This window comes from Mustela nivalis, assembly GCF_964662115.1.
Source record: "Mustela nivalis genome assembly, chromosome: 8".
Classification (NCBI taxonomy): Eukaryota; Metazoa; Chordata; class Mammalia; order Carnivora; family Mustelidae; genus Mustela; species Mustela nivalis.
In genome coordinates this window covers 73,916,048-73,941,384 of record NC_139027.1, presented here as the reverse complement: position 1 = coordinate 73,941,384, position 25,337 = coordinate 73,916,048, and the positions used below count along the sequence as shown (strand labels likewise).

General features: G+C 41.4%; 1 protein-coding gene across 1 annotated transcript in view; it reads left to right on the top strand.

Annotated features, from left to right (window-relative positions):
* The window catches only part of VWA3B (von Willebrand factor A domain containing 3B), a 234,686-nt gene that overhangs the window by 197,913 nt on the left and 11,436 nt on the right, over positions 1–25,337 (top strand). Inside the window, exons 23-26 of the mRNA XM_082746748.1 lie at positions 14,314–14,425; positions 21,227–21,351; positions 22,859–22,996; positions 25,119–25,219. Of these exons, the coding sequence (XP_082602874.1) occupies positions 14,314–14,425; positions 21,227–21,351; positions 22,859–22,996; positions 25,119–25,219 (476 nt within the window). The remainder of the gene's footprint in view (positions 1–14,313; positions 14,426–21,226; positions 21,352–22,858; positions 22,997–25,118; positions 25,220–25,337) is intronic.

The window sequence follows — 25,337 nt, the reverse complement described above, 5'->3', positions numbered from 1 at the left end:
GTTATCCTGGCCACTTATTCCATCTCTCTAAGTCTAAGGGTTTTTTTAATTTGTAAAATAGGAATATTACTAATATCTGCCTCATAGTGTTATTATGAGAGTAAAATGACTTTTTACAGTGATTCATATTGGAATGCCTCCCCATAAATGTTAGAAATTGTTAACCAAACATACTTTTCAAAAAGAATCTTATAATCTGACTGCATTATTATAACCCCTTTAGATCACTTACTTTTAAAAGCTTTCTTTTCCTCCTTGAGTAAATTCTTACATAGAAGCAGAATCTCCATAACCATTTCATAATCTGCTCTTTTTCTTTAATTACAGTATAGATGATACATGATGTTACATAAGCTTCAAGTGTACCAACATAGTGCTTGGACAACCTAATACATTTTCTGTGCTCACCACATTGTAGCTAGCGTCTGTCACCACAGACACTATTACAGTGCCATTACAGTAGTGTACTCTAGTGTACCATGTATTCTCTGTGCTGTACGTTTCATCTCTGGACTCATTTAGTCCCTAACAGGAAACCTGTATCTCCTGCTCCCCTTCACCCATTCTTCCTATCCCCCACTCCCACCTTCTTGGCAACTACCAGTTTGTTCTCTGTGTTTAAGGGTATGTTTCCACTTCTTTTTGTTTGTTTGTTCATTTGCTGTTTTTTTATATTTCACATACAAGTGAAATCATATGGTATTTGTCTTTCTCTGACTCGTTTCAGTTAGCATAGTACCCTCTTGGTCCATCCAGGTTGTCACAGATGGCAAAATCTCATTCGTTTTTATGGCCGAGTAATATTCCTCTGTGTGTGTGTGTGTGTGTGTGTATGTGTATGCGCGCGCGTGTGTGTATCACATCTTCTTTAGCATTCATCTGTCAGTGGACATTTGGGTTGCTTCTATATCTTAGCTATTATAAGTAATACTGTAATAAACCTAGAGTTGTGTGTATCTTTTTAAATGGTGTTCTTGTTTTCTTTGGGCAAAAGTCATATGGTGATTCTATTTTCAATTTTTTGAGGCACCTCTGTACTGCTTTCCACTGACAGTAGCTGCATCAATTTGCATTCCCACTAACAGTTCACAGGAGATCTTTTTTATCCATACTCTTGCCAACACTTGCTATTTTGTGTCTTTTTGATTCTAGTGAGATATCTCCTTGTGGTTTTGGTTTATGTTTCCTGATTAGTTGGTATTGAGCATCTTTTGTGTGTCTGTTGGCCATCTGTATGTCTTCTTTAGAAAAATGTCATACTCTTTTTTACTTGGTAGTATCTCATATACATTCTCTGTTTTTTCTGAATCTTCAGATTGATGTTTGGTGTATATTTTGGTATTTTATATAATACTTCATGGTGTATACTATATCCTGATCTATTTAATTCTTCACCAAATGTTAGAAATTCAGGATTTTTTTTTCAGTTTTCTTCTCTTTCACATGTATTGATGACTTCTGTGGTGCATTTGGTTTATTTTGTTAAGACAGAGTCTTAGTAGTGGAACCCTTGGTTTTTGGGGCTCTAAATGCTTATTGCCAGTGTAACACCCCCTTTCCGACTGTGTGAGTGTGTGTAGACCTAGAATAACTCATTTGAAATATTACTGGTGTGTAATTTGGGTATATTCAATATACACTAAAAAATACAGCCAAAAAACGGACCTTTGAGATTCATCTTTTTTGGTTTCAGTCTTTTGCTAAGTGATATTGGCTTTGCCTGTTTTGAAACTCTGTATTTGCTGCTTTGGATTCTTTGGTTCTGTTTTCTTGCTTTGTTTTGTTTTTCTTTAATTTTATTTTTTCCGACAAATCACACTTTCCCCCTCCGTTGTAGAAAGCTATGTCTTTTGTGCAGAATGCAAAAATTTTATCACAAAACATCTTATGGCTATTAGTGTTCTTCAAACAAAGTGACTTCCCCAAAGAATTGTTTTGTATTCCCTTGGGAGACACCATCTCATGCCTCCAAATACATGGCTATCTGTAGGCACCCAAGAATCAAGAAGACAAGTGAATTAACTCTGTCCATGAAAATCTGCTCTTCTTTTCATCAAGCTTCTTCTTTTATGTTCTTTCTTTTTTTTTTTTTTTAAAGATTTTACTTATTAACAGAGGGAGACAGAGAGAACACAACCAAGGAGAGTGGGGGAGGGAGAAGCAGGCTTTCTGCTGAGCGGGGAACCTGATGCAGGGCTCTGATCCCAGGACCCTGGGATCATGACCTGAGCCAAAGGCAGATGTTAACGACTGAGCCACCCAGGCATCTCTCTGTTCTTTCATTTTTTCACTGACATATTTGAGTTCCTATGAGGTGCCAAGCACTGTTCTAGGCACTGAAAGTACCTAAACGCACAACCACACCCCACCCTCATTCTAGGCAGGGAGAAAGACCAGTACAAGTCCCAAATGATGAACTTGCCCATGCTAAACCATAGAGACAGTGCCTAACAACATATTCTGCTAGCATTATTTTTTCTACACTTCGTATTAAATTTAAAAATGGGAAGTGGTAGCTGATGTGGTAAAGAGAAGCCTCCAGTGATTCAAAATAAATATAGTGTGTTCTACTTGGATTTGTCTGGAATCCTGGGAGTCAAAAGTTCATTGCTCATGAGGTATGAATTAATTGTTCTATTTTTTAATTCTCTTACCCACAAAGTGGGAATAAAGGTACTTCCCATCATTTCTTTATCCAAAAATATTTGTTCACTTCCTGTCACAGGTCAGATCCTGTGCTTGGCACATGTGACCCCAGGCAGTGAAGGGCCTGTCGCATTCTTTTCTCTCTAATTGGGGTCTCCCAGGTCATACTATACATTGGACACAAAATGGGCTTCGTTAACTACATTGAAGACATGGGCCCAGTCCAGTGAAGATGTGCTGGGACGGAATGTAACCTCCCTGAAAGCTGAGACTTTGTTTGGCCTGATTTGTAACTGTATCTGTAGCCCTGAGAATGGCACCTGGCACACAGTGGACACTAGACAAATATTTATTGAATGAATGAAACCCAGTTCTTTCTAGTAGGAAATTATGAATGTGACAACAGAGGCACACCCACAGACCAACTGGGAGATGGGGGAAAGTGAACTGGGGAGTTAGAGGAGGTTTCACAGGGGGATAGTTAAGTTTGGTCTGGAATGATGTGTAGGATTTGAGGGTTGGGGTGTGAGAAATGTTCGGAGTTAAACAGTGGCCTATGCAGAGGCAGGGAGGTGGGATGGATATGACATTTTCACCAGGGATATGGCAGGAGACAAGACAGGAAAGGAAGATAGCACCAGAATGCAAGGGATTGGAATTTCCTTCTTGCTTGGATCAGGGACTTGTGCCTGTTGGAAATAGAAACCCAGGGAAGGGTTTTTAGCAAGGGGAAGACAGTAACAGATTTATATTTTGGCAGCATAATGAGGCCCAATGTAGAAAGGAAAGACCCAAATGGGGTGCAATACTGTGTTCAGTGGTTTTGAGTCCTTGAGCCAAACCAGAACAGTGAGAAGGAAACAGAGAAAAGATATATGAGCTAGTAGAAAGTGAATGTGTGGGCTGAGCCAGAAGGCAAAGCTAAGGATACCCAAAAACTTTCTTTCCTGGACACAGGGGAAACAGGCACTGTTAACCCTTCTGTATCACTTCTGCTCCTCAGGGACACAGGTGTTCCCTGGCCAGCCCATCTAAACACCCTGTCATTCTCTAACCCCTGAACACAGTTTTGTTATCTTCATAGCATATTCCACTTGACATTGTGTACGTGTTTGTTTATGATATGTCTTTCCTACTAGAATGAGGGTGGGACTTGATCCCTTATATTCTAGGTACTCCCAGTTTCTAGAATAGTGCTTGGTACCTTGTAGGCAGTCATAAATATTTGAATGAAGAAGTGAAATAATGAACAAGAGGAAGAGGTACAGTAAGAGAGAAAACATATTTTCAGAGAAAGGTAATTCATGTTAGGTCCTCTTCATTCTTAGACAAGTGAGAAAGGCCACATGTTTGGAGCTTAGGAGAGAAGTCTGAGTTAAGGAGATAGTTTGGAGGTCATTTGAGGTGCTAAGAGAAGAGACAATGGAAGGGATGGAGACAGGAAAGTTAGAGGAGCCGGGGGTTCGGGGTAGTATGCATGAGGCGAGAGCCCAAAGAGAGGTGGGCAGAACCCTGGATCTGGAGTCACACGCCTGAGTATAGCCTCAGCAAATTTCTAGCAATTTTCTAGCTTGGAATAGCAAATTTCTAGCTTGGTGGCCTTACATAGGGCCCCTAAGCCTAGTTTCATCATCTTTAAAATAGAAAAATCACCTGCCTAAAAGTTTTTGTAAGATAAAGCACATAGTATGCTCAGGGTGCGCAGCTGTCAGCACTCAGCAGTCAATGCACTCAGCATTAGTGCCCGCTGTTGTTATAGCCATTCTTAAGTTTTTACTGAGGAGTTTTGAAAAGTCATACAGAAGGATGTCTCCAAGCCATTTGAGTTGGCAAGAAGATCATTAGTGATCTTACTGAGTGTGATTTCAGTAGAATTGTGGGAGCGGAAGACAGTTTGCCGTGGGTGGAGAAGTGGGTAGACCTGAAGAAAGTAAGTATAGGAAGTAAAGATTTGTTTTCCAGATCTTCAGAGGGAAGGAAAGGAGAGATAGGGTGAGAAATTTGGGGCATGAGCTGGAGTGAGAGAAGGCATTTAGTGTGCGTAATGGTATATTTGATGGGTCCACTGCTGCCCCCTTCATGGTCAGGGGCTGAGGCTCTTTCTTCACTGCCCTATCCCCCACCAGGTGTACAAAGTGCCCACTGTCTGTTCTGGGAAGCATCCGCGTGCCCAGGACAGTTAAACACAGGTAATGAATTGTGTGTGTGTGGAGGAAGGGGCTCATACTTGGCATCTTATCTTCAGAGTTCTTTCTACTCTTGACATGGCCCTCAGTAATGGGATATTTTGTATATTCTTTTCTTTTCTTTTCTTTTTTTAAGATTTTATTTATTATTTATTTGACAGAGATCACAAGTAGGCAGAGAGACAGGCAGAGAGAGAGAGGAAGGGACACAGGCTCATTTCAATCCCAGGACCCTGGAATCATGACCTGAGCCGAAGGCAGAGGCTTTAACCCACTGAGCCACCCAGGTGCCCCTCTATATTATTTTCTTAAAATGATACTTCTCCTCACCATGTATGATGTATTATGAGATATTTTAATTCTATTTCTGCCATGTCCCATTGGTTTGACTTCAATGGCCCACTAATAGGTCTCTATCTCCTGTTGTGAAAAATACTGGTTGAGACCAAAGCTCAAGACTGCAAGGGCCTGTGAGACCCTGGGGTGAAAATTCATCACAGATGAAAGTCATTTTTACTGATTTGTATATAAATATAGTCTGATTATAACTTCTTCTGGCAAAGGCCAAAGCTTTTGATCAATGATAGTAAATTGGAGTGCAAGAAACCATCTGTTATTTATTAAGATCTGCTAGAGTTTATTGATAACGTGTAGCAAAAGGTGGTCAAAGTTTGTTAGGAATGGAGATCCAATTGGAAATGACCACAAACAGTCAGAAGGGAGTGGCCAGTGGTCACTTTGACACACTTGGTCCACACCACGGTGTGTTATGGAGTCTGTTGGTTCTTTGATACGTAGTCACCCCACTGATTCCTGAGTTTGGGAGAGCTTTGTGATTTTTCTGTTGCTGAGGATCAGATGTGGGGAGAAGTGGCTTCATATGTTGGTGTTGCTTTGACTGCAGTATTTTGCTGGCCCCTTGATCAAATCTGAGGGGAGAACCATCATCCCACCTGCTCTGCCTATTATGGTCACAGTCTGTGCTTGACTGAAGAATTGCTTACCCTATTTCCATAACCAACTAGCTTTGTGGTATCCCCAGACATAGGTGCTTGACTCACTGACCACATAATGAAAGGAAGAATCTGAAGTCGGAGATTTTAAATTCCCCTTGAAAACTCCCTTTCCTTATACCCCTCTTATTACCATGACTGCAAACTTCACCATCACTGGCCAATCAGAGCTGTGCTATGGTGGAAATCACCACTGGGCATCTGACTTGTAATTAACCTTCCATGATTCTCCCTGGGCCCCTGGTCAGTCAGCCCAGCCATGCTATCCTACAATAGGCTCTCCACATTTATAACCTTGACTGCCTTGGAAAATTTGGAGGCAGAAAATCTTGTGAAGCATCTATAAGAAACCCTAAAAGGGGTCTTAGAAATGTGTCCACACAGCTGGCCACCCATGGTTATGTCTCCAAGTTGTGCCTGGTAAGAATCTAAAATCCATGGTCTTTAGGAATGGTGTATTAAGTGCTCCACTCTGTGAAAAACTATCCAGGAGAAATAGTTCTGGGGAAGACATAGAAATAGGCTGGGTGAGGTGGAACAGGGGTGAGAGACCATTTGGATTGGAAAACATTGTTGGAAAAACAATGACTTTGATACTGTATAGGAGAAAGTTGGTTGGAAAGATTTAGAGAGAAATTTCTTTGAGTTGTATAAATAGAGTCAGAATAATGTAGAGCTGTTATCTTTGCTCCCAAATAATCATTGGACCTGTTGTCAATCTTGCATTTTACAGTTCTTTTTTTTTCTTTTATTTATTTTCAGCATAACAGTATTCATTATTTTTGCACCACACCCAGTGCTCCATGCAATCCATGCCCTCTCTAATTCCCACCACCTGGTTCCCCCAAACTCCCACCCCCCACCACTTCAAACCCCTCAGATTGTTTTTCAGAGTCCATAGTCTCTCGTGCATTTTACAGTTATTAATATTTCCTCTTTTAAAGGGAGGAGAGAGGCCTCCTACAATAACCCTTTACAACTAGTCAGCCTTCCTCATTCCACTAGAAACACATGAGTCTGTTCTGCTGCTACTGGAGTCTGGCAGGAAGACAGACTTTCTGGTGACTGTGAATTGTCCTTCAGCAGTACATAAGATCTCCTGATGTGAGGGTGGAGAATTAAGAAGTCTGTGTTGGGCATTAGTGATGTTGCCATCACAGAAAGAATGGCACATGCACATTCAGACCAGCACCATGGAGATAACTTAGTGCATGGAAAAGAGACCCCAGATGGGTTCTTGAGGGAGGATGTTAGGAGATATGGCCCAGTGAGGCTGAAGTGTTAGAGCAAGGTGCATTGATGGGACAGGAGAGGGTGCTGAAGGGAGAGTGCTGCAGCCTCATGACTGTGTCCCAGTTAGCTGGGGTCTTAAAGGAGAGAATCTCACTCAGGAATACCAGTCAGTGGAGGGAATTGAAAGAAGGGAAGAGAAGCTCCCATCAACTTTAAATATTATCTAAAAAGTTTTCTGTCTAGGATCTGATATTCAGGAGTGGGAAGGTGGATATCAGCTCTAGGGAATCCCTGAGGTGATAGAAATCACTGCCAGATGGTCTTTTCATTCTAAAGCTGAAGACATCCCTCCCTGCTGGAGGTTTTAGCTGGGCAGACCTCAGCATTGCCCTGCCACTAGGTTTTTCTAGGCATAAATTCTACCCTCAGCAGGTTTAGGAATGGTCATTGACCACCACCCCCCCCCAATCTGGAGGAGAACTGAGTGTGGAGGGCTTATCAGTAGGATCCAGGCAGGAAACAGAATCCCGTTCAGTCAATTCAAGTGAAGAAATGTTAATGAAGGGAGTGTTCATAGAGGTGCACATAGGTCTAAGGCAGCCAGTGGGATTTGGGACCCCCAATGACTAGCAAGAGCAGGAAGTTCTCATCACTCCTAGACTTGAAAGGGTGGAAGGAAATGATGCTCCTGGAGCCCCATGAGAGCCAAGTCTACTAGCAGGAGTGGAGGTAGTTTTAGAGAGACAAAGGGCAGGGAAGGAGCATGGAACAAATACCCCAGTCTTTTCTCTTGCTGCTGCCCTCGGACCTCCCACCTGCCATTGGCTCACCCTGTCCAGAAGCCAGGCCTCAAGCGAAATAAATCAGGTGGTGTCACCCATGGGGGTCAGCTGCCTGGGGCATGGAGCAGGACAGGGCAGAATGGATTTGGAGGAAGATGGGTGGACCAGAGTAACCAGCACAGAGATGTGTTGAAAAGTTTTCTTAAAGACCCAGCACTTATTTTTGTTCTATAGCCTTGACTGAGCTATGTATCTATATATAGTAGATAGCTGGTTGTGGTCCACACTCCAGGCAGTGACACAGAAGTGGCTCCAGTCTACAGCTTTCGTTCTTCTCCGGAGTAGCAACATGCAGATAACTGAGTCACTAGCATCTGAATTACAGCTTACAAGGCTGTGGTAATTTTCAGATTTAACTATTTAAAACATTTCGAATGTTTCTCTTTGATGTTTTTCCTGAAAGAACAATGAAGAAACAGTCCCTGATAAGATATTAACAAGTTGCTCTTTACTTGGGAAATAATTTTATGCAGCATCTAATGCATATATATTAGGTTCTTTTGCCACTACCAAAGAAAGAAAAACAAAGGGAGGGGGGAGAAGGAGGAGAAGAAGAAAAGAAAATTCATTTTTTTCCTTACAAAAGCCCTTTGAGTTGCTACTGATTAACATTTATTGGAGATTTTCCTTTCTGAGTGGTTAACTCCATAGCCCAGCATGGCCCTGTATTGGGGAACGGAGAATGATTTGGGGCACAAAAAAATATTTAGTACTAGTTTCAAAATAAGATTTGGAGCTAAAGACTAGTTTGAGTTAAGTTGTAGAAATGCATGGAAAATCTTAAAGCATCAAACATTAAGTAACTTCACTGTCTCCACTAATGCAAACCTGAAAGCATGACCTTGAAACTAAATAATAAATGAAAGGAGGGTGACACCATTTTGGATCCTGTTCTATATCATCTGCTAACTAAATCTGATGAGGAAATGAATTGGATTCTCTGAATTTTGGAAACAAGGCAAAATCAAATTACCCAGTAGACAGCATCCCCTCTGCCAGTATTACTGCCCATCTGACTTCCTCACAGAGACTGGCATGCAACTACTCTCATACACCTAAACCTAGAAATATATTGCCTTATTTATTGCTAGCATTTTTGTTTTCACTCTCTATCCCTTCTGACTCTTGTCCTCCATAGATTTCTTTGCAAAATAAGTCAGACAAGGACCAATACCATACGATTTCACTCATACATGGAATTTAAGAAACAAAACAGATGAAATAGGGGAAGGGAAGGAAAAGTAAAAGTAAGATGAAAATTAAGAGGGAGGCAAACCATAAGAGATGCTGAAGTCTAGGAGATAAATTGAAGGTTGCTGGCGTAGGGAGTGGGGAGGTAGGGTCAATTGGGTGATGGGCATTAAGGAGGCACCTGATGCAATGAACACTGGTTTTATATGCAACTGATGAATCACTAAATTCTACCTCTGAAACTAATAGAAAAAGAGGGGAAAATAAAACCCAAAACCCAATGACCTGTTTATATTTTAGGTGTGCATAGGTGAAGGCATGCCAGGAAAAGAACAGTGTCTGTAAAGTCTTTGGCAGGATTCAAAAATTATTGATACGTTGTCTTTCTGGAAAGGTGCTGTCAACATTGTGGTTGAAGGAATGGTGTGTCTAGCGGCCCTTACTGATATCCTTCCATCCTGGCAAACCAATGCTGTATTTCTATGACCAGTGGAATGAACCATTGTGCTAAAGCTGGCCCCATAGGTTTGTTTTCCCATGGCATGGGCAACAACAATGAACAGTAGCAACACAGAGTACTATGATGTTCTACTTAATCTGTGGTGTAGCTGAATTGATTTATAGTGATATGAATGAATCATCGAGTGTACAGTGAATTGTTCTTTCCAGAACCCAAACTGTACATGTTGTGGAAACAATCAGAAATGAATTATTGCCAAGAATAGTAACAGTTGGACACAAAAGCAGAGTAAATGTGTTTAGTATTGTAATGGAGGTGAACCCATAGGTATCTGAGTGATCTGAAGGTAGTTGATACTTTTCAGCCACTTAGAAAGGCATGTTCTTAGTTGGCCTTTTCAGTCTGTGAAAAATGAACATCATAGTACTCTGGGTTGCTACTATTCATTGTTGTTGCCCATGCAGGGAAGGTCTTCACAGAGTGAATGGCAGTTCTATATTAGATGAATTGGGGAGTGAGTGACAACTATAGAGAAAAAAGAGCTCTCTGATGATTTCAGTCCATTGACTTCACAGATTTGTACCTATGAAAATGTAGAAAGAATTTTTATCAGTTAGCTTCTGGATAGGATATTGAGAAAATGAATATTTGGAATCTAGAGATAAAGGGGGCTAGTTACATGGTGTGTTATACTCATTTGGAATTTTTAAAGGAATTTTAAATATGTCTAGGCATAGATTCTAGTAAGTGGCTTGTCTGTTATAGTGATGAAATCTGAAGGGGAGTTTGCCCTTCTGGGATCAACATGGACATCTTTTTGGAAATCAGGGTGTTACTCATCTGGAAGTGGAGAGGCTATGTGGTGACCTCCATGGTTGCTCGGTCTGTGATGTGGACACTGTGGCATGAAGCAAGGCAGCTTTGTAAGTTAAACTGTATGTGGAGATGAGGTTTTTGCAACAGCTGATTTAACCTGGCATGTTCCAGATTCTTAATTCTATGTGATAAGAATACTTTACATGGAGTCTTCCACTGAGGAAATAAATGATTATAGGAAACTATGGTGTGGGCATCTCTTTGGAGTATTATGATGGTTATTATGATGGAATATTATGCTGCTCACATTCCTGGTTCTGGTTGTTGTAGTCCCCTTATGTTATAAAAACTGCAAACAAAAATATCATGCTAGTGTCCCTGTCTTGGTATACACATAGTCTGACAGTTTCTCCAGTAATGCAGAAAAAGGTCTAGTAAGGCCTAGATTATTCTGGACAGAAATACAGAATTAGAAGATGTTAAAGCCATAAAGTTTGTACCATCTCTTTGCTTATACAGAAATTGAAGTCCAAAAAGTTAAAAGATTCTCCAAAGTCACACAGCCAGCTGGGCAGCAGTTGGTCCTATTTCTCCTGTCTCGTGGTCCAGTCACTGCCCTTTAAGGCCATTTCATACTGCAGTAGGTCATTCTAGAGCTCCTGTGGGAAGGACTATTAGGTTTCTCCTCTGACTGAAAGCTCAGGCACAAACAGGTAACAGTCGCCATCTACCAGTGATGTTGGGTCATTCTCTTTGGTGTAATAACTGTATCAGTAAAAATAGAAATTACATGAGGATGGACTCCAGCAAAATCTGTTGAAAATGGAGCATCATAACAGAAGGGTGTTATTCAGCTAACATTTTGTATCCATGGCTGCATAGGTGTGAAGTCTTGTTCATATCCCACTCTTCTTCAAGAGACTTTAACCCTTTTGTTCTGAATTTCTTCACTGCTGAGGCCCTGACTCTGTTTTCCTGTCCCCTGCAGTAAACCATACCCAAACTTCTTTTGATGAACCTAAAAACCATCTCTCAACAGATCCAAGTGATAGATGGCTGCAACAGAATCCAGTAACATCAAGACACCAGGAAAAATGAGCCCAAACTGTATTGACCATAAATAATGACCAAACAGCAAATTGTGTTCAGATTATCTGAAGTTATTTAAATGTTTATAGTCAATTGTTCCATAAATTAGAGACTTCCTTAACTGAAGACCTGTATATGCTCATAAAATATGCATTGAATACTTTATTTGAGATACAGTAATAGCATTGCAAAGAAGTAACTCAAAAGCACGTGGAAGCACTTTGTATTGGCTTTGTATCATGGAGGGGAGGGGCTGTGAAAAGAAAGCAGGTGGAGAATGATGTCATAGGGACACTCTGATTAGGATGGAGGACAGATTTCTTTGAGAAACCCAAGAATTAATAAGTTAATAGGAAAAGATTTTTAAAGATTTTATGTATTTATTATTTAAGAGAGAGAGAGAGAGAATGAGAGAGAGAACATGAAGGGGGCAGGTCAGAAGGAGAAGCAGACTCCATGTGGACCAGGGAGCTAGATGTGGGGCTTGATCCTGGGATTCCAGAATCATGGCCCGAGGCAGTTGCTTCACCAACTGAGCCACCTAAGTGCCTGGTCAGGAAAATTTTTTAAAAATGAAAAAAATCTAAGGTAAAATCTCCACAATTTCCATAATGTAGTGATTTGAAGAAAAAGACCTGATTTTCATACTGTAAAATTTACCTATTTCAATTCAGTAATTTTCAGTAAAACTGACAGAGCTTTCAGCCACCACCAAAATTCTACAAATTCTCTCTTTTTCCACATCATTTTGGCACTTTTAGTTCACTCACTTCGTTTCTACGTTTCTACAAAAAACTCACAAAACAAAAAACGTGTTGAGATTTTGATATGAATTACATTTGGAGCTATGGATCTGTTTGGGGAAAGTGGCTATATTAACTATTAAGTTTTCTAATCATTAACATGTTATGTCCCTTGTTCTTTCTTCAGTTTTTTATAGTAGTGTTTTATAGTTTTCAGCATATAAGTCTTTCACTAATTTTGATAAATTTATTCCTAAATATTCTATTGTTTTTCATGCTGTTATAAATGAAATTCTTTTCTTAACTTTATTTTCAGATTGCTCATAGCTGGTCCATAGTTATACAACTGATTTTATTTTCCTGTATTTGTCTTGTATCATGACATCCTACTGAACTTGCTAATTAATTCTAGTAGTTGTTGGGTGGATTCCCTAGTTTTCCACATAGAAGATCATATCATTCATAAATAAAGACAGCTTTATTTATTCTTTTCCAATCTAGAAGCCTTTTCTTGCCTGTTTGCACTGGCTGGAACCTCAAGTACAAAGTATAGCGTACCTTTCCTTGCTTCTGATCTTAAGGGGAAGTCATTCAGTCTTTCACCATTAAGGATCATGTTTGATGTAGGCTTTTCATAGATGGTTTTCACCAAGTTGAGGAAGTTCCCTTCTATTCCTAGCTTGTTGAGAACCTTTAAAGGATGTTGGAGTTTGTCAAGTGCTCTTTCTCCATGCATGAAAATAATATGGTAAATTATCCTTTGTTCTAGTAATATGGTATATCACATTGATTTGTGGATTTTGAATCCACAAATTTTGCAAGCTTTGCATTCCTGGGATATTTGGTTGTTGTGTACAGTCCTTCTGTATGTTGCTGTATTTATTTGCAGACCTGTTTTTGCATCTATATTCATGAGGAATATAGGTCTGTACTTTCCTTTTCTTGTATCTTTGGTTTGGTATTGGGGTAATACTTGGCCTTTCCTTCTCTAATGTAAGTGCTCTTCCTAGGATTCATCTTCCAGCATTGGTCCTCACATTTATTAGGAATTAAAAATAATGACTGTTCTGGAAGATGTATTGGAAGCTTTGGGATTTTAGAGGGAGTGGAGGGTAGTAGAGATTGGATCTTTCTATTTTGGTCAGCTCAACAAGCACAGAAAATAAGATTTTAGAGTTAGACTCTACAAATCACAGTGATGCTACCAGTTTCTTCATGTAGTGGACACAATGTGACATTCACTTCAAGCCTTGACTCATATGGTGCCATTTGGAAATTACAGAGTGGTCCTTTGCTTTGCTTTTTCTGAAATTGCCTGGGAATAAAGTCTTTCCAGAGAGATTACAACTAAGCTGGGTTTTGGACAGATTATTTGAATAGGAAGGACCTTGCTCATTTTAAAAAATAATTCTCCTCTATGTTCTTCAGATTGTATCATTTCTGTTGATTTGCTTTCAAGTTTCTTTCTTCTGTCATGTGAGTTCTGCTATTAAGTCCTTCCAGATACTGTGGTTTTTACTTCTAAGATTTTCATTTTTTTAATATTTCTCTGCTGAAAATAACTACCTTGCCATTCATTTCAAGAGTATGCAACCACATGGACCATGGTTATAATTGCTGATTTAAAGTCTTTTTCTGATTATTCCAACATCTGGGTCACCTCAGTATTGTCACCTATTGATCGCCTTTTAACCTGAGAATTAGTCATATTTGCTTGCTTTTTAAAAGTATGTTGTATTTTGGATTGTGTACTGGATATATTGAATATTATGTTTTAAGACCCTGGATCCTATTTAAATTCTCTGGAAAAGGGTCACCTTTTTTGTGTTTTAACAAAATTTAATTGAGTCTAGACCTCAAGTTCTTCTCACTTTTTATGGTCATTGGCTCCCATATAATAGTTCATATATCAGTTTTAATAGCCTATTCCTAATAATATAGAAAGTATTCAGAGTGATTATCAAAGTATATGGATGATCTGTAATTTTTGAAAGTCAGATTCTCAGTAGAGAATCCCAAGTTACTCTGTATCTGTGATTTTTACTGTCTGTGTTGATTTTTTTAAATCAATTATTAATGTCTTATTTTTTTTAGCAACAGAAAACTCAAGGAAATCCAACAAAGAAAACTAAATCAAAAAAATTGGATCCCCTCAAAGGCCAGAAAGTTATCGCAAGATGTGATGAAAATGGCTTTTACTTTCCAGGTAGATACTCTATTTTATAAGATTTCTTTGTTAAATAATATGGTATCAGGGACCCAAGGTTCTCAAACTGTGCTTTCCCCAGAACACTGATATTTCATGAGCTGTATTAAGGCATTCCACTTCTAAAAGGAAATGATAATGGGGATTCTACCTATGTTTCTGAGGGGTGATAGCCAGAAAATAAATTTAATCTTTCATTTGTTCAGTAAAACAATTTTACTACACATCTGCTATTTTCTATGAATGTAATATTCCTAAAGTGCTGGTCTAGTGTAGACCAGCACGTGAAAATTCTTGTCTTTGTGGAACTTACATTCTAGTGAGGGAGATAGAGAAGCGAGCAAATACATACAATATGTAGTGTGTCAGCTACAGTGTTGTAGAGAAAAATCAAGCTACAAAGGGAACTGAGAGTGTCAAGGTAAATGCTGCAATTTTAAATACGGTGGCCAATGAAGAACTGCTTGGGAAGGTGATGTGTGAATATGGAGGAGGAGCAAGCCATGAAATTATCTGGGGGAAGAGAGTTCCTTGTTATTGTATTTTTTTAAAGATTCATTTATTTTGAGAGAGAGGGAGAGAATGTGAGTATGAGTGGGGAAGGGGGAGGAACAGGAGGCTGAGCAAGAGGGAGAGAGAGACTCCTCAAGCAGACTCCCCCTTGATCACAGAGCCTGATGTAGGACTTGATACGGGGCTTAGTCCCAGGACCCCAAGATCATGACCTGAGCCAAAATCAAGAGTTGGATGCTTAACCTGCTGAGCCACCCAGGCACCCCTTGGGGAAGAGTTCTAAGCAGAAGGAACAGCAGTACAGAGTCATGAGGCTGGAGTCCATGTTGTTAAAAGAGGCCAGTGTGGCCAGATCCAAGAGCTTTTCCCAAAAGTTTTTGGGATATGTGATCCTGAAGGAACCTGCCAGGAGCAGTTCAAGTGAGAGCTTTGTGGACAGTGAAAATAATATGTATGTAGAGGTGGAGACAAACATTTTCTATCTGGAGAAATAAAACAGATTATGGCTGGAACCTAGAATGCAAAGAAACAGTAGAAAATAATAAAGGTCTTCAGGGAGGGAAGTATGGGGCCATTCATAAAAGGTCATGTTAAGAAGTTTGGACTTGGACCACCTGGGTGGCTTAGTTGGTTAAGCAACTGACTTTGGCTCAGGACATGATCCCAGAGTCCCGGGACTGAGTCCTGCATTAGGCTCTCAGCAACATGGGGAGTCTGCTTCTCCCTCTGACCCTCTCCCCTCTCGTGCTTTCTCTCACTCTCTCTCAAATCAATAAATAAAACCTTTAAGGAAAAAGAGAAGTTTAGACTTTATTGAGGAGCCACATGGAAAGCAGAGAAAAACATAATCATCCTTGAAGTCCACAGAAGCTCCCCCACCATGCTGTGTGAAGAGTGGATACAGAGTAGGTTGGAATGTCCCCCAGGTCCCTGTCTCAGGCCATATGGTAGATAGTGGTATGTGCAGGAGATGTTGGTATGCACAGGAAGATAATGATGTGTCTGGGGTGTGGGGGATTGTAGATACACTGCATATGTGCTGATATCTCAGAAATCTCTCCAGGCAGGTTTCCTCTTGAGACTCTAGACCACTATTTCTAATTGCTTCCGGTTGCTGAAGTTGTCAGAAAAGCAATTAGAGATAAGGTCTAGAGTCTCAGGAGGAAATCTGTCTGGAGAGAGAGATTTTTGAGACATCAACACTTAAGTGTCATTGATATGGGAAGGGCCTGTAGGGAAGAGAGAGCCTTGAGGAAGATCCATGGGGCAGAAAGATGAGACTGTAGAAACAGAGCCAGTTTTAGGTAGGCATTATCTGTCAAACACCAGTTAAAAGAATCACTTTTTTTTATTAATTAAATTTCATTGAATCTTTTTAAGTGGGAAAAAAATACTTCAGCAGGAGTTTTGGTTCCAAGCAGGCATATGTGGAGAACTGACAGCTAGGACATTTTCTTTGAAATTCAGTAGATGTGCTTTGGAGCTGACTAGATGAGAGTAATTAAATATGGATGGGAGCATTCTAGATGAGCTCATAGGCCAAGGCACAAAACTCTTCTTTGCAAGAGCAGGGCCCAAAAACCTCCTCTTTCTCTGGGACCCATATTTGCTGGGTAGTGATTATGGGGGGGGGGGGTGCTCTGCTTGATTTTTTTTGAATTGGAGCCCAGAGAGGGGTCTGAGGCTAATTTGGCAGTTGAATGGAAATGCAGGAAAAGACTGGCTTCCAGCTGGCTGCATTAGAGTTTGGGATTAGTTCACTGGCCAAGGTCCAGGAGAAAAGTAGAAAGGCTCAAACTTTTCCTCTACACACCATTCTCATGTGATAAGAAATGCCAAAACCTACTGCCGCCAGTCTGGGGAAGTTGAGGAAGCAGGTAACACCATGGCCACATGCAATTTCTGAGATCATGTCAGCAATCATTATTGCCCTATTCTGTATTGTTTTGTTTTTCTTTAAATATGCAATTAGAGGCAGAGAGTGCACGCCACCAACAGTTGGGATCTGGCTGTTTGAGAATTTTTAGTTTGTGGCTGTGATTAAACTCAAATAAGTCTGTGTGAAGGAAATACACATTTGAATTTAGTCATATGATCAGTAATTTGGATTAGTGGCTAGTTAGCAAATACTGACTCAGACAAATTAAATGATCATGCTGTGTTCCTGGATGTACTTTGATTTTGTTTCCCTCTTCTCCCCTAAAGTCAGTGCATCTTTAGTTGGGAATTTCAACCCAACTCATAGAGTTTTGTTTTTTTTTTTAATTTCAAACTTATAGAAAAGTTGCAAGAATAATAGAACTTTTGTATATACTTTTTAACCCAGCTTTGTCAATGATTAACTTTTGTCATGTGTATTTTACCACATTTATCATTTTATTTTATTCTTCTTCTCTCTACTCACCTCTACACATACACATTTTCTGAACTATTTGAGATTAGGTAACATCATCATGCCCCTTTACTCCTTAATGCATCAGTCTATATGTCTCAATAACGAGTCTATTGTCTTAACATAATCATAATAATAAAATCCAGGAAATTTAGCACTATTGTACTACTTTTTATTTGTATATTTCAATTTTGTTAATTGTCTCAATTAGGGTTTTATTTTTTTTTGTCTCTAGAATAGGTCAAGTCTAGAACCATGTTAACATTGAATTAACACATCTCCTTAGTCGTCTTTAATCTAGAATTATTTTCTAGCCTTTCCTATCATTTCTTATGACACAGATATATATTATTTAAGAACAAGATCAATTACTTTATTGAATGTTCCTCAGTTAGCTTAAGCTCAGAGTGTGCATTCCTAGCCACTTTCCTACCTAAGTGATGGCATGATGTCATGTCCCTCTCAGGGCCTCCCATCCAGAGGCACATGATGTCCCTCAGCCCCTTTAGTGACACTGCTAGAGATAGCCTGGTCACTATGCATTACTGTTTCCTCCCTTGTAAAAAAGAAGGCCAAACAGAGACTTGTGGAGGACCGCATGATATTCATCAGTGACACCTTTTTTGATAACTTTTGCTTGGGGCCTGCTAAATATTTCTAATGAAAAATATCTGGCTTTGAAATGTATCTCAGTAGTAGATGGCCTTGAAGGACTGTTTGATCAGAGTGTTCCTCGCTTCAGGCCGGGTCCACACTGGAGCAGAGCTAGCCCGGTTGTTGCTGTCATTGTTCGTGGTCAGGGCAGGGATTTCTGTATGGCTGACTCTCTTCCAGAGTCAGTGTGGAATATCTAATTAAGGAGTGACTGAGTTGTTCAGAATGGAAGTGACAGGCCTAGTCTGGCTCATCAGGATGCTGAAAGGCAGGGAGGAAGTCACATTTCAAAACATTATTTTAAGTCATTAATGCAGGAATTGGTTCCTCCTTCCTCTTCTTCAGTGAAAAGAAGCATTGGCATCAGGAAATCCATGTTGATGAAAAGTCTGAGTTGCAAAATTTCTGCACTATGCCACAGAAACAGGTTACAATGGAAGAAAAAGGCAGGCAGGTGGCAGAGGCAGGGAAGGAGAAACTGAATACCTTTCCAGGTGTCATGTTTTAGGGTCAGAAAATCCCAAGTTTTTATTTACTTGAAGTCTGCCTTTTTCCTCTACCAGCCCTGTGACTGAATCCGCAAAGTTCTCTGAGCCTGTTTCTTTAACCTCCTGAATGAAATGAAAACAATTAGAACCCCCATAAGCTTGTGGTATAGATTAAATAGGCAATGTACAGTATTCTCTAAATTAGAAACTGTGAATTGCATGTGAAGAGTTGTTTTCTCATCCCATGAGACAGCTTCTCTTGAGAGATAGAAACAACTTTTGTCCTCTTCTGGGGGTCAAAGGAGGGGTTTGCAATTCAAAAACTTCAACAACAGTTTAAAAACCTTAGCAGAAATTCAGAAAGGCAAAAATTAGCCCAGGGGACTCTAAATGAAACCTCTGAGGCTGAAGAAAGGAGAGAATATGATGAGTAGATGTCCAAGATGACTGTTAGTGGAGTGGGGCAGGTGGAGGGGCTGCTTACGGTGGAGCAAAGCTAAAGCCTTTTTCAGGAGACGGAATTTAAGGGAGGCTATGCATATCAGAAAGTTAGACTGGAGGTAAAAGAGAAATTCCTGTCTGGAGTGAAGACTGAGAACTATTCCCATGTCTTTCACAAAATGAACGGACCTACCTTCTTGGAGTATTTCTGCGGTCTTTGACCACTGAGAATGGGCCCCATTTTGGCGGAGGGGCTCAACAAGGGTCCATTCCCTATTCTTCAGCTTGAATACAGGAGAGCCCTCTGGCGAAGGTGGGGGCCCACTCTGTACCCAAGGAAAGTTACTGGGATTGACAGGCCTCCACTGGGAAAAAGCTCAGGCCCCTGAATTTGTTCCCAGGGACACTTCAGAGCCAGGAGACACAGTCTCACCTCTCTGGAGGTGAGGACAAAGAGAAACTGCAGCATAAGGGAAAACAAAATTAGATGCTGGTTCCAACTCGGGACTTAGAAACTCCCTAATTAGATGGAGAAGGAGCAAATGCAGAGGCTGAGCCATAATTCAACAGGCCGACTCGTGGTCCTCAGCCAGCCAGCGAGGCTGTCCACACAGCGCAGCTGGTTCTAACGTCAGCCTGGGAGACACTGTACTAATTTCTGCAGGTGCACAAAGGCGTGTATGAAGAAGAAAACAGTGGAAGGACCTAAAAAGAGGTGTTGTAACATACCAAAAAGTCTAGATCGAATCATGTGGGGCAGGGGTGGCAGGGTTTTTCTGTGAAAGACACACAGTAAATGGTTTAGACTTTGTGGCCATCCAGTCTCTGTCACCACTACTCCACTTAGGCAAACAACAGAAACCCTGCCTCGTAGGTTTATGAGTAGACTCTGCTAAGTCCCAGAGGCTGAGAATTTTTTGGAGGATCATACTGACCAGTGTGGCCATCATGGCAGCCCAGGCCCTTCACTGTGAATCCTGGGGGCGGGGGGGGGGCTCGCCAGTGTATGGGATGTGAGCGTTCTCCTCAGTTAGGAGTGGTTCTTCATTGCTTTCCTAATAGGAGGTCTTTCTAAAAAGCAGTGTTTGTTTTTCTAACTAAAAGTATAAAGTCAGTTTATGGCAGGAAATGTGTGAATAATGTATAAAGAACATTTCAAAAACCAAACTGAACATATTAATCCAATGAGAAAACACACACCAGTGGAACTGGTTTTTGTTTGTTGGGTGTATGTGTGTGTTTAAAAAAAAAAAATTGTTATTTCTTTGGCCATTTGAAACAAGAGATATGAACTCAAGATGAAAAACACCAGCCATTTCTTTGCCACATCAAAGGCCATGGGACTTGGCCAAAGTAAGCGTGTGAGCTGGGGCAGCGGTGCCAGGCCCTGGTGTCTTGGGAGCCCTGAGGGGACACATACATTTTTTTCTCTTGGAGTAGGAGTCTCACTGCAGCTTCACTTGCCTGGGGAAGTGTCCCTATCAAAACTTCCCTTAATGGTGATTCACAGACCTGTACCCCTGGGGATAAAAATATATGTTTATAAAAAATTAAAAATTAAAAAAATATATTAAAAAAGAAAAAAAAACTTCCCTTAATATCCCTTAGTGATGGGAAAATATATCTCAACTAGGATAAGTGGCAAAACATGTACACCTTAAAACAGGCATTTTTGTTTTGGTTTTCTATTATAATCATCCCTTTGAGTATAGCTAAAAGACAGGGAAACTTTTTTTTTTTAATAGTTATCAATTTTTGACAAGGAAACTTTTTGCATCTTTTTCCTTTGTTCCTTTTTTGGTAGTGCATTTTAGGGAAGCCAGGGGAAGTGTTCAGCCTAGTTAGCTTTTCATTTATCTGATATTAGATGAAAAGTTGATGATGGGAGTTCCTGTTTTCTTTTACTTTCATAATTTAACAGTCTGATTTTCTATATGTGAGGAGTATAGAAGGAAATATGCCTAATGTAAGTAAATAAGGAAATTAGATGGTACGAAGTATCCAGGAAGAGGATATTTGTTTCTAGGAATGATGTTCTTATCAGGATGGCTGCTGCTGATTATGGACAGACAAGCTTCTGCACATTCTCTGGACTTCCGAGCTCAGCGGTGTCTAGACCAGGGCTGTGCACTTCACCACTTTGAGTCGGTCAACCCCAGTATGCAACGTACAGTATCCACTGTTACCTCCTGGAGACATCAAAGGGGCATGCTGATTTAAACAGCCCAAGTGTTCTAAATTAGCCAACAAGATGGCATAAGAGAATAGGCATTATTTGTCTTCATATTATATTTTAAATTTGATTCCTTTCAGGGGTTGTGAAGAAGTGTGTGAGCCCCACCCATGCACTGGTGGATTTCAGGTACGGAGACACCAAGGTTGTGCCCACCTCGTTCATCACACCTATCGGGGGCGCCATGCCTTGCCCACTGCTCCAGGTACCTGCTACAGCCATCTTTTCTGGGGACCCTTTCCACCATCCCCACGGTTGCAGATAACAGGATGGCGAGGCCACTGGTGGGCCTTTGTTGAACACCTAGTTGAGGTCCTCCAGGGAGCTTGTGTTTGTCCAGGAAAAGCAGTGACCCCTTGCCTGGCAACTTTTTTGCTCCACCTTGATCTGCTAACACCTTGTTCCAGGGGCGCCTGACTGCATAGACTTCCTTGTATTAGCCTCTGTGGCCCTTGTCGCTTTACAGACAGCGATGGTCAGGGAAGAGAGCTTCTGTAACTGCTAACACCGTGGAAACTTAAACTGTGCAAGGTTGTATTAAAACCCATGTAAATGACAAGGGCAGAGGTGGAGCTTTCTTTCATGTTGTAGTTACTGCCAGACCTTGATGCCACAATGCAGTTACACCTGAACATGCATTCCATGGGTGAGCTGGCCTGCTGTGTTCTCATCTGCATATAAATCCATATAAGCTGGGCTGCATGGGGGCCCATCATTCCCAGCCCCCAGGCTAAAGGGGAGACAGAAAGGGTACCTGGGTGGCTCAGTTGGTGAAGCATCTGCCTTCAGCTGAGGTCATGACCTCAGGGTCCTGGGATTGAGCCCACATCGGGCCCCGCAGGAAGTCTCCTTTCCCTCTCCCGCTCCCCCTGCTTGTGTCCTCTCTCTCTCTCTCTCTCTCTCTCTCTCTCTCTGTCTCTGTCTCTGTCAAAGAAAGAGAGAAAGAAAGAAAGAAAGAAAGAAAGAAAGAAAGAAAGAAAGAAAGAAAGAAAAAAACAAAACCAAAAGCGAGCCTCCCAGAGGTCCAACATTGGCGTTTCTTAGACAGCGAGAGCCAGGAGGAAAAGCACCCAATGAACACTCAGAGAATTCCACGAGGTTGTCTGTCAGCACCTCCCTGGCCAGACCCAGAGCCCCCATCGGTCCACTTTTCCCCTAACTGTTGGTCTTGTCTATCTGACATGTGTTCAGGAATATCTGTATGCCCCTTCAGGAGATTTTCTTCCTGCTAGAACTTGTCTCTTTGTAACTTTTGCCTGTGGATTTCAAGTGTGTGCTTTGGAACATTAAGCAAACCTGCTGCTTTCCATTGTGTGGGTGACAGCCCTTCAGTTCTATGAGGACACTCTTCCTCACTCTTCCTGGTCTTTATGTGAAATAGGTTCGTTCAACCAGTTTTTGTAGGCTATGTTTTCCAGACCTCTTGCCAGCCTGCTGGCTACCCCCAACCCCAGGATCCTTGTCAAGTGAAGAAAGAATTCCTGGGAAAACTGGGGCTCCCCTAAATCGATTGCAGAGTTCCAGGTGTGGCCCAGTGAACCTGGGGAATTTTGAAACTATTGACTCTTTCCTAGCCTAGAAAAAATGTGTATTTGAAATATAGCATTAGTTCTTGCTAATTACCTTGGAGTGTTTTTAAACAGGCTTATGTTGACATTGCTTTTAAGATCCATAAGCAAAATATTTTCTATGATGTATATTCTCTTCTACAGGTTGGAGATTATGTCTTTGCCAAAATTGTGATACCCAACGGATTTGACTTCTATGTCCCTGCCATTGTCATAGCACTTCCAAATCAGGATGTGGCCGATGATAAATTCTACACAGTTTTGAAGTGCAACAACCGGAGAGTAAGTAGACTTTCCTTGAGGAAAGGGCTTTCTCACTAGGTGGAAATTGGCTTCCGGACTTCTGAGCAGTGCCTCGCTCTTTGCTAACACCGTCAGAGATCCTGAAGGAATGACCTGCCTTGCCGCACCTGTTCCCACTCCTTGTGGTTTGGATTCTGCCCACTCTGCAACACAAAATCTACACCCTCACTGAGGCTGCCATGGCCTCCTAACTCCTTCATTGAATGGCCTTTTTGGCTCTCCTCCCACGTTTGACCACTGGGGAGGCTCACTCCAGTTCTTTACTATCCTCCCCAGCTTCTCACAGCCCCGTGCTCTCTCCGGTCCTTGCCTGCTGCTTCTCAGCCTGCTCTGTTCCCTTCCCTGGCCTCCCTATCAATTTCCCTAAATGCTTTAGAAAGCCTCTTTATCAGTTTACAGATCTTGTCTGCCCGATGTCCCCACCGCCCCGCAACACACACATGTGCACGTGCCTGCACTTCTCATTACCCTCAAGGAAAAGCCCAGCTTGGACCCGGCATGGCCCCAACTCCCTGGAAGGCTTACTGCTTCCTGAATACAGTGGGCTTCTTTAAGCCCCTAGTCTTTCCGTCTTCCTGGACTACCCTCCCAACTTCTTTCCACAGAAACTCCTGTCACAGGGAAGACTCTGCCCACTGTCATGTCTTGCTGAGGCCCTAAGGTTTCCTCTGCACACTCTACTTTCCCCTTCCCACACTGGCTTCCTCACCAATGCCCAGTTCCCTAAAGGCAGGAACTGTGGCCTATTCATCTTTGTAGCCCTAGCAAAGCCCTCTGATGAAGAGAAGGTTCTCAAAACTGCTTTTTAAATTACTTAATTGAGTGACCTTTCTAATGGAAATGACATTGGCTTGATGGACTATTTAATATGCCTAGAAAATAGACTAGCAAGCAAAGAGCAAGAAGTAAAATACTAGTGGCTAATTTTCTTAAGTACTTATTCTGTGCCACAGGAACTAATCTCAGGACTTTATATGTAAAGAACAATTGAATGCTCAAAACACTGTGAGCAGGTACTGTTATTATTCCTGTTTTCAGATAAAGAAACTGAAGCAGAAGGGTTAAGTCTCTCACAGCATAAGTGGGACAATGGGCATTTGAACCCTTCCAGTCTGGCTCCATAGCCTACACTCCGAATCTCTGTGTATACTCTGTATCTCTGTATACTGCCTAGTATACAGAGTAAAAATGTCTAGTCAGTTCTTGACTATAGCATGAAGTATATCCGTCAGGAGAGGGGTCATGGTAAATGAATTTTAGAATTAAAGGAGAAGAATAAATCCCATCAGAGCCAGTGGTCCAAGAAGTAGTTTCCAATCTGACAGAATAAGGAGAAATGGGTATGTTCTCATCAACGCGGGGGCGGGGGGGGGGGGGACAAAACAAAACCTTAAGAGAAGCTATTTGGATGACAGTAAAAAGCAGTCTAGAGGGCAGCGGGTGGGAAGATTTTCTGACATAAGGCACCAGTCCGGGATATCTACTAGGCAAGAGAGGAGAAAGCAAATCAAGGGGCATTTGAAGAGATGTCCCTAGGCACACCCCAGGGTGTGGGGAGAGATGAAGCAGTTGTCTTAGGATCCCTAAGAAAGAGTTTTTAAAGCCCAGGAGGGACCTGGAATTTACCCACAGGGCAATTAGGCTCTGGAGACAAGAGCTGGGTGGTAAGTGGGGAGACACTGAAGACAGTTCTAGTAGAGATTCACAGCGCTGAAGGTGACATATTTGGCCAGGGGTGGTGGCTAAAGTTTCTAAGTCTAGGAAAGAGAAGGCCAAGGCTGAAGCAAAGGTAGCTAGGAGGGAGGTTTTGTGGAGGGATGTGTAGGTGTGCGTGTGCATGTGCCTGGGCACCTGCATCTTATGTGGATGGCCTTGCACATGATCCAGGATATGGAGAAATGACCAGGAGGACTCATCGATGACTTTTACTCAGTGTATAATTATCCAACCAGCCTCTGCCATTTGACTGCCGTCTAAAGTGTTATCCTGAATAAGATAATGGCTAGCAGCTATTATAGTGGATTGAGCTGAAATAAAGTTAACATCTAAATTGTGGGCATTTCTGATTTAAGTTTCATGAACCCTTTTGGTATTATTACAGGAATTTTGCCCTCGGAATGCACTTATTAAGATCAGCCAAAACAAGTATGCTCTCTCTTGCTCTCATATAAAATCACCCCCAATTCAGGAGGATCCAAAAGTGTAAGTAGACCCAACTTTTCATACTCCCTGAACTTTATATCTTTGCACCGTTATTCTGTTTCTGAGTTGGGATTCATGAAAAATAATTGGGGAGAAAAGCAGAAGTGGAGGGCCTCCT